At 33.8% G+C, this 17,214-nt stretch overlaps 1 protein-coding gene across 1 annotated transcript; it reads right to left on the bottom strand.

Moving 5' to 3' along the window:
• Window positions 1-791: 791 nt before the first annotated feature.
• Window positions 792-14,247, bottom strand: LOC139486651 (uncharacterized). The gene is made up of 11 exons (XM_071271576.1): window positions 14,221-14,247; window positions 13,569-13,758; window positions 12,087-12,386; window positions 11,056-11,122; window positions 10,375-10,415; window positions 8,364-8,441; window positions 7,328-7,384; window positions 4,804-4,872; window positions 4,139-4,207; window positions 1,465-1,697; window positions 792-968 (listed from the first exon to the last, which is right to left on the bottom strand). The coding sequence occupies exons 1-11, from the start codon at window positions 14,245-14,247 to the stop codon at window positions 792-794; spliced, it is 1,308 nt and encodes a 435-aa protein (XP_071127677.1).
• Window positions 14,248-17,214: the final 2,967 nt, after the last annotated feature.

Below are 17,214 nucleotides of genomic sequence, written 5' to 3'. Positions count from 1 at the left end.
TCGTTTTATGCAAACTTGCTGAGTTGAAATCTCGTTTCGACTGTTAAAAAATGCCGCATTTATCACTTTATTGTTGATTGTGATTTTGATAGTACTCAGGTTTATCACTGCGCTCAGTGTGTCCAAAATATCAAGCCTAAGTATAACATCGTCTATTAATGGCTCTTTGCACACATCCCATAGTATGTTCCTAATAACAAGCTGTTAATCCAAACCACGTAGCGTTACGTTCTCCAAATCTCCATTTTCTGCCGGAATTAATTTCTCATTTACTAATGTAATCATTGCAGCAGTGTCCACAATCATGCTCACATTCTGGTCATGCATAGTACCTCGTACTGCTAAGCTCTTTCAAATGGTTCGTCGGATGACAATATCGAACGAGGACGTGGGCCTCTGTTCGATTTTGTGATGAGGTGATGTTTCATGGTCAATATACTTTGGAATCGTGCGTTGGCCTACTGGCCCGACCCTTTGCTGTTTAAAGACTCCATTGTTGGGGCTGCACTTTGATTTGCTCCGTATCCTGGTGAAGGTGGTCGTTGTCTGAAATAACCGGGATTTCTGGAGTTTGTCCGTGGAGATGCTAACCGTTGTCTTTAGGAACTATATTATCTCTAGCTTAGTGGGGGTGTTGCTGATCGATAGGCATTAAGATTGGGTGTATATCTATTTGGCGATATACCGCGATTGTATTGCTCAGGAGATCTTTCTGATGAAGAAGAGCTGTTGCCACACTCTTTTGGTTTCCTCTGCCCTTTCCTGGATCGGTCAGTGGAGTCGGCTTGCTGTTATGGGAAGCATGTTAGAGCTCCAGGAGCTGACGAGGTTGTCATAATTGGAGTGATATATGTGGGATTTGCCATTGACTCGGCGGGGATGATACCGTAAGTAGGTACTGCATTTAGCATTGGAGAAACTTGATAAAATCCACTTACAGCCAATTGTTTCTGTAAAGGTGTGCTGCTCTGAACCAAATATTATTGACTCATAGTAGATGGCAAATGTGCGTAAGAAGACACATAAGCCTTTTGCTGCTATCCTTGATTAGAACTAGAGGTTTATAGTATGTTCTTAAATGGAGATTGTTGTTGTATAATTTGAATTGTCTCATGTAGGTCCAAGGGCCCTGACATAGGACTTTTGATTAAAATGTGAAGACACCTTCAACAGAGTTGGTGCGGTACAATAGGGGAAAGACCCAAGGCACGGATTTGTTGTGTACTTTTGGTAAACTTGAGTTGTACTGGCTAAGGTCAAATTTTGGCTAAGATGATGTGTCAATTGCAGGAATTTTAACTCCTTTATTTCGATTGTCCACTAATTCATTTACAACAGATGCCAGTTGTAGGAAGGTACCCTGCTGTTCAAATGCACTTTTGAATTGAACTGTGTCTCCTTCCTCAGTTGTTGTCATTTTGTCCACCCGTCTCACCACAGCATTGAATATCTTATTGTTCTGACCATCAATTCCGCCAAGCAATTACCACAATTACCACTAGCCTTCTGGTATATCCTGTCTTTAGACTGCTGACGTTGCTGAGATATTGCTTCCATCTGTTCGTTATTAATATGCATTGCCTCTTTCTGTTCAGCTTGAATCGTAATGAGACCAACACATATTTTATCAATTCGCGCTTTGCTCTGTTTTATATTGCGGAAAATCTTAGCTGTTCTTTGAGCATTAGATTTTCTATCTGCTAAAAATTCTTGGTACAATTGTTAAATAGTAATTTTTTAGCTTTCCTCTGTCAAAGCGTCTTCAGTTGTGGGTTTCTCCATGTCCCCAAGTGATTCAGTTTCTGCCATTTCAATGTTCTTGTCCTTGTTGTCCTCAATTCCTGCCATTTCACTAATATGTGTTTAAATGATTCTACATTCAGAGTATAATATTTCAAGTTGCAAAATATTGCGACCCAAGAAATAAGATAGGCACTGAATAATATCTTAAGGCAGATAAATCCCAAATCACAGATATTTTGTTTTTGTGAGACCCAAGACAACAAATAGTGCAGCTTTTAATGAAAGCTACTTCTGCAGCTTTTTAGGAAAGCGACTATTTTGTGTATGAAATGACAAGCAAGCCAAAATCAAAAAGGACAGAACTGTGACAGATACTAAATGACAATATACATCAATAAAATGCCATATATTCAGGTCAATTCTCAATAATGAATATTTGCTTATTTTTCATGGCGGCCATTTTGAAAATAATAACCAAGTCATTCAAATATGTTGATTTTTGTGCTTCCAGCATCAAACCCACTGTGGTTTGTGCAATACTGGAAAATATTTTAGAACTTATGCCAGCAATCTTGAAATAAGCCGCCATATTAAATTTTGAAGGTGGGTCCATAGCTAATACTGCTCAGTACACAAAAATGTACCATCATGCAAAAATTGGTGCTTTCCTCATTATTTGAGCAATTTTTTCACCGATCGGCCGGACTAATCGAATCGATCGACATAGTAGTGTGTCATTCCTATTCATTTTAATAAATAAAATACATGTGGGGGTATGTCAAGGAGAAAACAACCTAACGACAAAGAACACCAAACGACACCTAGAGGGCATTATTCAATCTTCAACAATAGACAAAATAAAGAAGTACAGCCAATTCTTTTTTTTTTTTTTTTGCATTATAATTCGGACCTTGTAAGATATTTTTCAACAAATTTCTGAGTTTTACACCTTGAGTGAAATGTGTACGCAAGAAATTGGCATTATGTTTTATGTTGTGCACAACTGTTCTAGGTCAAGTGCTTACATGTTTAACCCCGACATATGCTTTATTGACATGTAGTACAGTGGTTTTCGATGGTTAATGTCTGTCATATTTGTTTTTTTGTATAATTAATAGATATAGGAAGATGTGGTGTGAGTGCCAATGAGACAACTCTCCATACAAATAACAATTTAAAAAGTAAACCATTATAGGTTAAAGTACGGCCTTCAACACGAAGCCTTAGCTCACACCGAACAACAAGCTATAAAGGGCCCCAAAAGTACTAGTGTGAAACCATTCAAACGGGAAAACCAACGGTCTAATCTATATAAACAAAACGAGAAACGAGAAACACGTATATATTACATAAACAAACGACAACTACTGTACATCAGATTCCTGACTTAGGACAGGTGCAAACATTTGCAGCGGGATTAAACGTTTTAATGGATCCAAACCTTCTCCCTTTTTCTGAAACAATAGCATAAGACCGTTTACTTTCTAATTTGAATTGTTTACATTAGTCATTTCATACAACATCTCCTTATTTTTATGTAATCTCTAAAATTTAAAAATTGATATCACAACCTGTTGACAATATCAGTATATATAATCAAATTGATTATGTGTTTATTATCTTTTACACTTTTTTTTTATGAAGACCTATACGAAGCCACCATTTGCATCGTTTTTCTTTATAGAACTAATTGACATAATTTATTCAAGATAAGCTACAATGATACTCAAACCAAATCTGGTGAATTTTCATGCAGTAGTGATGAATAAAGTGGTTTGTGGTTACTGCAGACTTTAATATGAAAGTATTTGTAAGATATAAATAGGAAAAAATATAAATATGAGGGTTCCTGCCCACAAGCAAACTATAAATCCAAGATTTCCAAGCGATGAAATTTTAAATTTTACAGACGTCGTGATGAGTTGGGTGACCGTTATTGAATATCTGTCTAACAGATGATAGCATATATGCTTCAAATGTTACAGCAATAACGTCCGAATGTGACGAACATAGTACCGAACTAGACTTATTACCAGGTTTTTACCAGCTAACATGAGCAACACAACGATTGTCACATGTGGAGCGTGATCTGCATTCTCTACCAGAGCACATAAGATCACTCCCAATTGTGCATTGTAGAAAAATATGTATAACAGCAAACATATGATGATAACCTTCCCTACATAAACTTGTATAAAGAGAACTTGATGTTTTAGAAATGCATGATTATAACCATCAACATTTCGGCCAATGTCAATTTAAATGAAGGATTTGGCATTTCCTATAATAGATAGCAGGTCCTCAAATCGTACTGGAAAAATTTAAAAGATTAAACAGAAAGAAAGGTATGGAGAGCATGACAAACAATCGCAGTAACCCAAACTGAATTTTTTACCTTTTATGTTTTCTTTCCTCATTAATTCGGATCTTTCATCCAATTCTGTTTCTGTCATATTTAAATTCCCTGTGGACAAAAAAGAACAAACATACAAATTGCAACCATATGTTCATTAAGTTAAATTTCAGATCGTGGTTTTTTGTAATAAAATTGAATTTAATCAAATGTTGTGTGAAAAGCCTCTTTTTGGTAATATGTGTGTGCAATCGATCCAATATTTTTATTCGGCCAGACTGCAGTACCACACTCTTGAGGTCCTGATTTTATTGTTTAATATTTGAATACCAATGACGTGGCCGACATGTAGGTTGATTGAGATAGACACTATCGCATTATGGCATATTATATCATCTTTCCTGACGGTATAATTAACCCTTCTATATATCAAGATACAAATAGTTGTATTTACCAATGAGGAGAGCAGAATAATTACAATGCAATTATGATAACCTTCCCTACATAAACTGAAGAGAACTTGATGTTTTAGAAATGCATGATTATTACCATCAACATTTCGGCCAATGTCACTTTAGTTGAAGGATTTTGCATACCCTATAATAAATATCAGTTCCTCAAATCTTACTAGAAAAAATTAAACTAAACAGAAAGAAAGGTATGGAGAAACCTCGAACAATCGAAGTATTCCTAACTGAGTTATTCACCTTTTAATTCATCTTTCTTTATTCGTTCGTATCTTTCATCCAATTCTTTTTCTGTCATATTTAAATTTCCTGTGTACAAAAAAGAACAGATATACAAATTTTAACCAAATGTGAGTTTTTAATTTGTCGATGTCTTCAGGATAGAAATGAGACAAACTCACTAACCTTCAGAATCAGTGTTGCCTAATGCATCATATTATAAATGTTAAATTTCAGATCGTGTTTTTTTTTTTTTTTTTTAATATTGTTTGTCAAAGTCTGATAATAAATTATTTGTGTTTTTATAAAGTAATGGTGCTTGTGTTTATGTATCGTATATTACTGTTCGTAAAATTACGATTTGTCTGAACTTGTAGTTCATAATAAATGTTTTTCAATCTGTTTATCTTATTAATATGAAATGTAAGCTAATCTGTTACGTGTCTGTCGTCGGCGTTTTTCTCCTTGCTTTTTCAAGTCATAAAATTGAATTTAATCAAATGTTGTGTGAAAAACATCTTTTGGTAATATGTCTGTGCAATCGACCTATATATTTTTGTTCGTTACCACACTCTTGAGGTCCTGATTTTATAGTTTAATATTTGAATACCAATGACGTGGCCGACATGTAGGTTGATTGAGATAGACAATATCGCAATATGGCATATTATATCATCTTTCCTGACGGTATAATTAACCATTCTATTTAATATCAAGATACAAATGGTTGTATTTACCAATGAGGAGAGCAGAATAATTACAATGCAATTACCTATAACATAGTACACAAACTAGACAGTAGTAAATCTAAAGACAATAGTGTCGCATTAACGTTATATAGAAGATGAATCATACAATGACATGACAGCATTAAATTGAATGTACATTTTTGATATATATGTAATGATATGGTGTAGGCAAAGACAGAACCTAAACCTTTATTAAATGTCAGATGTAATACCGCAGTCACACTAGGCCACGATCGTGTGAGGTCTTAAAGATCTTGATGAGAGTAGCCAACCTGGAACTTGTTCAAAACAATCGTGGTGCGGTCGTGGAGAAATCAGGTCGTAGTAAAAGCGTAGTGGGAGCGCAGTTAGGTATGGTGAGATCGCAAAGGTCGCTATACCATATTAGCAAGAGCATAGCGAAAGCGTGATTCTTTTTGGAGATACTGCGTTACGATCTCACAGCGACGTTATTACGACTTCACTACGACTGTCATGTTCTTATCGCGCCATAACTATGCTTCCACTATGACTAAACCACGTTTACACCACGCTGTTCACGATTCTATTACGCCCATGCCGTCCTTTTCTTAGGACCTGACTACGTTTGTTCTACGAGCTTCATGCTCATTGTAATTTTCACAGAAAATATATAAAAGCTCTTTGTTGTTGTAAGAACGCGGTATAATCGTAGCTGGATCGTTGTAGCCGCGTCGATCTGAGTTAATGTAAGAAAGCAATGGACGTGGTGCGATTGTGGTCAAGTATGATTGTGGCTTTTAATGAATTTCGATTGTTTGTAAGTTCAGATATCATGATTGATTGATTGATGTTTAATACAAATGTCAGTAATATGGTTCTTTTTCGTGAAGGTTAGTTTTTATTGTCGTAGGAAGCCGGGTTTTCTAAAGAGAACATAACCACCGACCTTTGAGAAAGCCGACACTCCTGATCTATTAAGTAATAAGTCGAGTGCACCTGCCATGTACAAGGTTCGAACTAACTCACAACCCCAGTCTTGACAAACTAGCGATACGCTAGTTCGACTACTTTAACCATTCGACCATCAAAGCCCCGGTGAAGATATCATATTTGATACATGTTTTAAAAAACATTAATTATTTATCATATAACTTTACTTTCTGGAGATGATCGAACAATAATTCTATATTTATAATTCAGATCATTTCTAAATCCTCTGATGGCTTTCGTCAATTTTCAGAAACAGAACATTCCAACAAAGATGTCTTTCCTCTTCTACTGTTTCCTTACATACGTTGCTTTTTCTATGTTTTATTTCTAAATTCAGATACCTACAAATGTACGCCTTTCTTAATTCCTGTGATGATCATTCAGCCTAAGTTTTACTTTGGAAAATAGTGGTCTTTGCTCCTCATAGCCCATAGTTAAGTGTAAGTTCATATTCTGGTTTACACTATCTGAAAGTTCTTGATTTACTCATGGTTTTTTAATATCCTTATGTAGTGTTTCATGCCAAAGAAATACACATTCTGTTTTTAAACTACATTTTACTTATTTTATATCATAACTCTGTTTATGCTTTGATATATTTATGTACAATTGTTAAAAAAAAAAAATTTAATGTCATTTCGGGGCCTTTTATCGTTTACTATAAAGTATGGGTGTTGATCATTGCTGAAAGTCTTACCTATTTTTAAAAGTTGTCAACTTCAACATTATTGGGTTTCTGGTGGAAAGTTGTCTCATTTGCAGTCATACCACATCTTCTTATTTTCATTGTCATATTTGTTTATGTTTGTATAAAATGTTTCTTAGCATATAATTAATGCACTTACTGCAACATTTCTTTATATTTGTACCACATGTCGTAGATACAATTATGAGCATAACAGCTGAAAAATCAAGGTATGTTTCAAAATCAGAATTGATATAAAAAGTGATCCAAAAAAGCAGATAATTTAATGTAAAAATAAAAATAAAAACCTGATCTATTTTCACTTCATAATGAACCAAGAACAACTTAAGCTATCCTAGAATACATAAATACAGAAAATAACGACAGCCCTGTAAAGATATTTTTCACAATAATATGGTATTCATTTACTACTAAGCTGTCTTCGAATAATAGACCAGGGTCTACCATGTGTCATTTGCTATGTTATGCGTGTGTTTTTGTGGTTTCCAAAAATAGCAGGAATAATCTAGGAACTACATGTATGTATGCGAAGTTACTTTACATGTTAAACGGTCATTATCCATGAATTAATCAACCAAGTCGATTTGGCTGTATCAAATCAAAAGAGGCTTGTTTTAGCGTTTTAGATATTAAAACATCAGCATCAGTGTCTGGTCTGTATAATTACCAATTTTATCATATTTTCCTATTTATTTTTTTTTAAACTTTTATCGGTTTGGTGTGGCTGAAGATACAAGCAAAGTTTAAGACATTAACTCAGCCGATGAACTTGATTTTTAACTCGATTGGAGTCCCTCGGTTTTTTTGTTTTGGTTTGTATATTCAAAAAAACTATTGAACACAAAGTTCGTAATTATCTTTCCACCACTGATTTGGTTGATCGTTAAGTAATATTAGTGTCATTGATTACCGGGCACATGTTCCATTTGTCATAGCCATTTCCATAATTGGGCGTTTTTGTACCTGGGTAAGATCTTGGCAAGAGTAACACGACAGTTGTGTGAGGTCGACATATAATATGGATAAGGGCTGTTATGTTTGGTTTTTTTTTTTCATTTTTATTTTTGTCTTGTAAAGTGTTCTAGTGACTGTTTATATATATATTTTTTGAAATGTTACTGTTTCTTCTGCTTTTTTTTATTTTTTATGTTCTAATTATATTTATAAATACTTACTTGTCACAATTAATACCGTAACTGTTAGAGCATTGAACTTTTTGACAACCATCGACATTAATGGAGACCGGTTCATATCTTAAAACATAAAAATGATTCAGACGGTTTGTGAATGAATCCCCCATTCTTCTTTTTTTTCATACACTATCAACGTGCTGTTGTTCTATTCTATTCTGAATACAAAATTGAGGGCGGCACGTGTTATATTCTGTAATTTCAGATCATATGGAATTTGAACAAGTACATGGATATTTTCGAAATATAAAAAAAGTGTTCAATATCTGCGCGGAGAATTTACTAACCCTATATAGATATATCGTATTAGGTCACTAGCACACCGTTTAATGAATTTATCTTACCGACTATCTTCACATGTGGTATTTAGACTAGCGGCCTATTAAAGTGATTTGAAAGACTTCAATTCTTACTTTGAACATGTTTAAGAATCTACTTCTATTTGTCTATACAGAAACAAATGAAAACAATGTAACATTTGTAAGCTTTAAATTTGTTTTTGAATGTATTTCAATCGTTTATTATCAGTTTCATCGTCTGTTAAAACCTTTCAGATGTCATTTTTGTTTTGAAAGGTATGTAACTCCTTACTAACCCCATATGGTTGCTAACCCTATATGGTAGCTAACCGTGTATTTTTAGGACACCCTACATGAAACATATATAGTCACCACGTGTAGTCGATTCACTAATCATATCCCTATAAATCTATATAAGGTAAGATAAAAGATAGTATAGATAGAGTCATATTTATTCACCCAAAGAATGTAACATAGTCTTTTTTTTATTGTTTTAACATATTTATGACCACTTGAAAATTTTCAAAATCATTCAAAAGGAAGTTCGACGTTTTTGTTTTAAAACACGTGGCATACTATACAGAGAATTTAAAAACCATAAATATACAACAAAGATACAACAAAGAAACTGTTAGTTTAAAATGAAATATAATTCTGTACTCATTTAATTGGTCACTGTTCTCAACACTCTTACTTTTAAATATTTATAAGACAAACAACACTTATGTCTTCTAGTTTTCTAAATGAGAAAATAAGTACAATTTTATGCTATATTTATATATTTAACATTGTTAGGTTGATGTTTAGACGATTTGTATATACAGAATGTACACAGCCATGAATCACCATCACTACTAATGATTCGATGGATAAATCTGTTGTAGAGTTGTCACTGGTTCAGACGTACTTATAAACATTATTATTTCTATGACTGTATCTTACATTAATGTGTAGGATCTTTTACTATAGATAATTTAGCTGATCTGTCAAAATAACATCTTCATGCCTTATCTATCATGTACTGTAGTACGACGCTAGATTAAAACTGACCTGGAAAGGTAACACCTGGCCACCGAAAACTTCACTTTTTATGAAGCCCAGGTGGTCATGTGGTCTAGCGCGCCGGTTACAGTGCAGGCGAGTTGGTGTCACGATATCTCAGTAGCATGGGTTCGAATCCCGGCGAGGGAAGGACAAAACAAATTGCGATAGCAAATTTACAGATCTAACATTGTCGGGTTGATGTTTAGACGAGTTGTATATACAGAATGTTCACAGCCATGTATCACCATCACTGCTGGTGATCCGATGGATAAATCTGTTGTAGAATTGTCACTGGTTCAGACGTACTTATAAACATTATTATTTCTGTGACTGTATCTTACATGAATGTGTAGGATCTTTTACTATAGATAATTTAGCTGATTTGTAAAAATAACATCGTCATGATTGCGTTGGATAAAATCCGCAATTTATACACGTGTGCATGTAAAACAAATTTCGTTGTAGATAAACAAATACAGTACAAACAACATTTTCAAAAGACCAAAAAAGTGAAAAAGTATATTTAAACAAAACGCATTTGACTAACAGGTCGAACAACTGATGTTCTTTAACCCTGCTGACTGCCATTGGCGATTGCCAAATAAAATTGACCATAAGATGATGTGACAAAATGGATCTTAAAGTAAATTTACCTGGTGTTGTTGTTGGACATCTTGTTGTTGCACTTGTTGTCCTTAACATCATGCATTAAAAAAAAAGATAAGTTATATTTGGGCGATTGATACAGCACAGGACTGAAACGATATCATTATCAATGTATTTGTATTGTCAATTTCGTCCTCCTAATCAAAACGTTATATTCCTGTATTGTGTTTTGTTATTATATTTTTCAAACGATGTTTCTTTTGAAATTGGTATGCCTCATCATGGAAAGGTGGTGTTTTACAATATGAATACCATGGATGTCACACGTGAATCAGGAAATGCTGATCCTTCCAAAAATACACGATTTCAACTTTGGTTTTTGAAAGGATTATGTTGCTAAATTTTGTGCTTTTAAACCGTTGTTACAATTGTCAAAGGTTGTAGACCCTTTGGTTGCTTTCGGTTGTTATATGCTATTTGGTCGCATTGTTTTCTTTTATGCATATTTCCGATTTCCATTCTCAATTTTATTGTTGTCTTATTGAATAATATAGAGCATTTCGATTTTATTTAGGTTAAACGGTGTTTTTGTATATACATGACAACCACTAGTGTTGTTATAAACGTGCACTCAAAAACGGGGCCCTTTTATATTCTTTATATAATATATATATATATTGATATCAAAGACTAAATCCAATAAGCTACCCTGATATACTTCCACTTACATTGTTTTCGTAATTACAGGACACTTGAAAAGACCAGTCCAATCCTTAGCATTAATGCAGTTGTAATCTAGAATACAAAACAAAAAGGATATAGACGTGTTTTCTGTTAAAAAAGTAACATACTAAAAATAAATAGGATGTGGTATAATTGCCAATGAGACAACTCTCCACAAGAGACCAAATGACACACAACTTTAACAACTATAGGTCACATTACGGCCTTCAACAATGAGCAAACCCCATACCATAACATGGGACAGTGGTGTAACAGTACAGCATTAAAATAACAAACTGTAAAAATCAGTTGAAGTATGCTTCTCTCATCAGATGGATAAGACTTGATTTTTTGGTTTATCGTCAGATAAGAGACATGGGTTGTCGAAATGCGCATCTGGTGCAGGAAAATTGGTACCGTTAATGTTATAACTTAAAGAACCAGATTAAAACATTTGTATTCATGCTTTTAAACAAAAGGGTTGATTTATTGTCTGATGACTGTAACAGTGTAAAGTCATCAAGAATTCTTTAAAATCCGAAAAGTTTTCGGACGCGAAACAGTAAACTAATAAGGATGTCAGCACAGCATGTCACAGGAATTTCTAATTTGTATAATTCATTTTATCGGGAATTCGAGATAAAGACTTCTTCCTACCCCTTCATTTTAATTTGAATGCTGAATTTATTTCCAATGAATATTTTAACAAAAACAAACGGCAAGTTAAATGTATGTTAAAGTGTTTTTTTAACGTACTAGCCCAAGATAAAGACTCTGCTTCAACATGTCTGCAAACTAGAAGATCTAACATTGTTCATGATGTTTGGCTAAATATGGGACGACGACAAACAGGTGTTACTCGATCGAGAATATTTGTCATAAACAAAACATTTTCTACTGTTTAGACGTATATAATAAAATTGAAACTTTATTTGGCGGCACTAACATTATCATACTTTAAGACAAACAGCCAATACATAGCTAATTTGCTAACTTAAAATTAATCAAATAGAATTTGGAGAAAATAAAATTTTACCAGGTGTCATCACTTGAAACTTGCTGCATGGTTTCAGGAAACAGGAACAATCTTCAAGCGAAGGATCACAGAAGCAATTTTGTCTCTGTGATACAAACGCAAACCCTTTAGTATAATCACATCTGCATGTCCTGTCTGACGTAGAATCACTCTCAACATGAATGACTTGCCCATGTTCATCACAGCGCGTCTTTTCAAGGATGCAGTCGCTACTGCCATTTGTCCAGAATTTGATGGGTTGAAATCTATTTTTTTCACACACAATTCCATCTATGTTGCCTCTTATGATAAATTTGTAGCCTATAATAAAAAAAGTGAAATTTGAGAAGATTACGATACATAGAAAGTACATTTAATATACTACTTCAAAAGGTACATTTAATATACTACTTCAAAAAAAATACAAGTAAATACATTAATCGATGTAATAATAACGATTTGACACAATTAATATTAATTAATTAAAGTTATCATGGTTATACAGACAATGTCAATGTATGTGAGACATAAGAATCGAAGACAGATGACGGAAACTACCAATTTCTTATTGATATAAATTCACAACGCTCACATCACAAAATCAAAAGCTTAGTACACAGAACAAAAACACGATTGGATTACTTCAAGACGTGTATGCTAAACTTTGAATCATAGATCAAATGTGGGTTTTAGTGTAGATGATTTAAAAGGGACGAAACATATAAGAGGGACATTCAAATTCATAGCTCAAAAATAAACTAACAACGCCATGGCTAAAAAAGAAAACGACAAACAGAGAAACAATAGCACACAAGTCACGACACAGAAAACTACAGACTACCAAACTTTTTTTCTATCTGAGAAAATTCGAACAATATTCAATTTATTGAAGTCCCTAATCCTTCAAATCTGTTCTGTTCTACAAGTTCAAATTTCTAATTCAAATACTGAGTTCATATCAGAAAAATAAATGCGCTTAATTTTACGTGTTCAATTAATTGCAAAGTATATCTGTTCTTAAGGAAATTATGTGAAATATAGAAATGCTCTTTTACAGGTGTATGTGTGATCTATATAAAAAATAAGAAAAGTTATAGGACTTGTAAATGTTCAACATGTTCAATGTTATGTCAGTTTTACTCCTTGGTGACTTTCAAAATCACCAAGGAGTATATCATTTTATTTTTTTCAAAGTTAAGAAAGTTATCATTCACTTGATTAATGAGTCAAAATTATATTGTTTACAAAAAATGTGGATGTGCATCTAAGATATAAGAACGATTGATTTGACACCGTATTACTTTTAACAATGAGCTAAGTTCATGCTTTATATGTCTCTCGTGACAAAATGTGAAATAAAATTCTAAGGAGAAAAGCCACGTGAAATCTATTAACATTACCAAAGAAGGGGAGAATGAACACAACAACAAATAGGTTACTTTCGTACTTAGCCCCAATATCACATTGAGTTTCAATGTTAGTTGGAACAAACCAATCACTAACCAGGTCTTTGGAAATCTGGTCTCGTCGTACAGAACTGTACAAATGTTGAAGTCGTCTCCTCATATAGGCAGTTCAATGACGGATGTGTAGAATTGCAAAATGCTCTGGTTCTCAAACTCCATTGCGAGGAATCTGGACACACAACAGGTTCTGAAGTTGCAGCACAGACTAATCCAGATATAAGGAAAAGCTACAGAGAAAATAAAAAGTGCAAGATATATACCTTTTGATGTGTGAGCTTTGGACTCCGGCGATAAACTATCAGTAATCTTATCTGTAGTGACCTAAAGCCTATATGTATACAACTGTACGCATTTTGCTTGCATGTGATTACTCTAAGTGAAATCGACAAAGGAAACATTTATCAGCAATATTCCCGAAATAGTTGCTACTGTAAGGGCTGTACCGTCTGATTTGTATATGTTAGAGACATAAACTTCAATCAGTTCAATTATAGCAAGAATGTCATTAACTGCTAGTACTTCTTTTTAATTTTATTTTTTATTATTACTTTGCTTAGTTTCTTCTGTTACCTATTCCGGCATCGGACTCGGACTTATTTGTGCGTATATATTGTTTTGTATTTGTGTATTCTATTATTGAGGAGGATTGAAATCTCACAAAACATGTTTAACCCCGCCGCATTGTGTACCTGTCTAAAGTCGGAAGCCTTTGGCATTTGTGAGTCCTGTATGTTTTTTTTCAATTCAGTTCATATATATAATTTGGAGTTAAGAGTGATTTCCCTTTTAGCTGAACTATCGAAACGGTCCAGAAACAACAAGGGCAGTCGCATAAACAATTTAAAGATTCCCGTAAAATTATCGAACTGTCTTGGAGTAAACGACTTCAAACAGCTTATCCCCTTGGTATAAATGACAATATACTTGGACAAGGGAACATATCTACTACTTCTTCTATTGATATCATGAATATTATTGATAAAAAAAACCAACGAAATAATAGGTCTCATGGGAAACGTATCAATCGAAATCAACGAGTTAAACATCGTATAAATTATACACTTGGTAATCTCCTATCTATATTTAAAAACAATGGTATGCATCAATTATTATGGAAACTGGGGCAAATACCCATTAGTAAATTACGCGATAATTTCAAAGCGTGTGACACCATCTCAATCTTCAGCCCACTGTATGAATATTCTCGTATAATTACAGCTTTTTGCCACCATAGGCTGTTCCCGCGTATCGACAAACCTGAAGATCATAAACGTCATTTTCTGAAAATTAAATATATTAGCAGAGGTATTGATTTTATCAACTGATCTAGTATAGCTAATGACTCTAACATTTAAAACTGTATACCTCCCTATTTTGATAATATAGAACCACCTATACTTTCATACACATACAAAAAAAAACAGCAGAAGTTTTTTAATTATACGTCGGTTACATCAGACGTGAATATAGATATTAATACTCCCTTAACTTGAAACTGTGAATCGTCGAAGTTTAGATATGTTCCCTATGGCCATGTTATTACAGGGGACCTCTATATCGGACAGGACAGAGAGGTTAAACACTTTTCGAAAAAAAGGACCAAAATATCGTCCTCCATCTAAAATAGATTAAAAAGGGTGTCGTCAAGTCACCAAAGATGCTCTTTCCTCGTTTTGTAAAAAGTTGTGTAAACGGGAAAAATCTGAAAAAAAAATCTCTTGATTCTTATTTAAACAAATGTATGAATGTGGTAGATAAGAAAATATCACCTTTTGAAAATAATTTAGAAGTAAATAGTAGAGTACATAATACACCTATTTCCAGAATAAGAAATAAACTTCAAGAACTTTAAACGCGGTTTGCGTTTGTACCGGCCGACAAAGCAGCCAACAATGTGGTGGTGGTATGCCGTAAAAACTATATGGACGTTCTTAAGAAATTGTAAATTCATCTACATCAAGTTCATCCGCTCCACAGAGAATCATATAGTAAGCAAACATATCACAACCACACCAAAGCGTAAGACTTCTTCTGAACATTTGAAGGTCCCTACTATGTATTGGCTACCTAAACTACACAAAAAAACATTTAAATATCGTTTCATCTCGGCCTCTAGTAAGTGTTTTACAACTAATCTTTCAGTGCTCTTAACTAGTTCATAACTACTATTAGATTGATTGATTGTTGGTTGCTTTACGCCGCATTAGCACATTAATTACTATTAGAGAGCTTATGATAAACTATTGTAATAAAATATATTAACACAGTGGTATAAATCATTTTTGGAGTGTAAAAAATTATTTGGATGTTTTAGATAAATTACGTGCTGTTGATATTCCTTTTGATTCTGTTGACAGTTTTGATTTTTCTACTCTTTACACTACACTTCCACACTATCTTATAAAACAAAAGTTTTCCTATTTAAATAAATGATCGCTGGGTAAAGCTGAATGCAAATATATTTGCTGCAACTCTGTCGATACCTGTAACTTTGCATTGCACAAGGTCATGTTTTTCTCTGGCTGTTTATGACGTCTTTACACTAAATCCATTCTATGTTGGATGTGTACGGATTGATAGTTTAGTCTTAGATGCATGATTTTTTATCAGTTGTTAGCGGCTTTCAACTAGCTGTCAAATAACTGCGAGTACTCTCAGATTTGTCCATTGTGTCTTTTTGTGTCGGGATGTACCAGTACCCGGTCACGTCCACCTGTATGTTTGTCCATCTGATGAGTTAAGCCTTTTTCAATTGATTTTTATAGTTCGTTTTTATGTTGTACTGTCATACCACTGTCCCAGGTTAGGAGGAGGGTTGGGATCCGGCTAACATGTTCAACTCCGCCACATGATTTATGTATGTGCCTGCCCCAAGTCAGGAGCCTGTAATTCGGTGGTTGTCGTTTGTTTATGTGTTACATATTTGTTTTTCGTTCATTTTTTATATAATTAAGGCCGTTAGTTATCTCGTTTGAATTGTTTTACATTGTCTTATCGAGGCCTTTTATAACTGACTATGCGGTATGGGCTTTGCTTATTGTTGAAGGCCGTACGGTGACTTATAGTTGTTAATGTCTGTGTCATTTTTGTCTCTTGTGGACAGTTGTCTCATTGGCAATCATACCACATCTTCTTTTTTATATATTATACATTTGTGTTAAGATGCCGCTACTGGAAGCGGGATATTTTCGAAGTGTTAAACCCATTGATGACTTTGGGCTGTTCTGCTCTTTGATTGAAATATTGTCTCTTTGACAAATTCACCATTAACATTCTCAAATTTGTCTTATTAAATGTTTGAGACTGAGAAACAACTTAAATATGATATAACGAAAATACAATTATCTACACAAATTTCTTAACGGGTAGATATTATTCATATGCTATGAATATTTCATCATTTGGTTAATGGAACGATTTTTTAAACCGGATTTGGCAACGGCAAATATATGAATTAGAAAAAACGTGTCATTTTTTTTAAAATGAGCAGTTCATTACAACAATGTACAATTTATGAAAGTTACTATACTTTGATATTATCTCACGACTCCACAAAGAGTCGTTGCCCCTAAATAACGTTTCTTTACTTTTTTAATAAAGTCTCTATTCTTGTAGAGATATTTTCATTCAAACACGATTTTAGATAACTAGTTTAGTACACATGAAGTTATTAAAAAGCTTGA

The sequence above is a fragment of the Mytilus edulis genome, chromosome 8 (assembly GCF_963676685.1).
Source record: "Mytilus edulis chromosome 8, xbMytEdul2.2, whole genome shotgun sequence".
Lineage (NCBI taxonomy): Eukaryota > Metazoa > Mollusca > Bivalvia > Mytilida > Mytilidae > Mytilus > Mytilus edulis.
The sequence above is the reverse complement of the archived record's forward strand: the minus strand, read 5'-3'. Positions and strand labels throughout refer to the sequence as shown.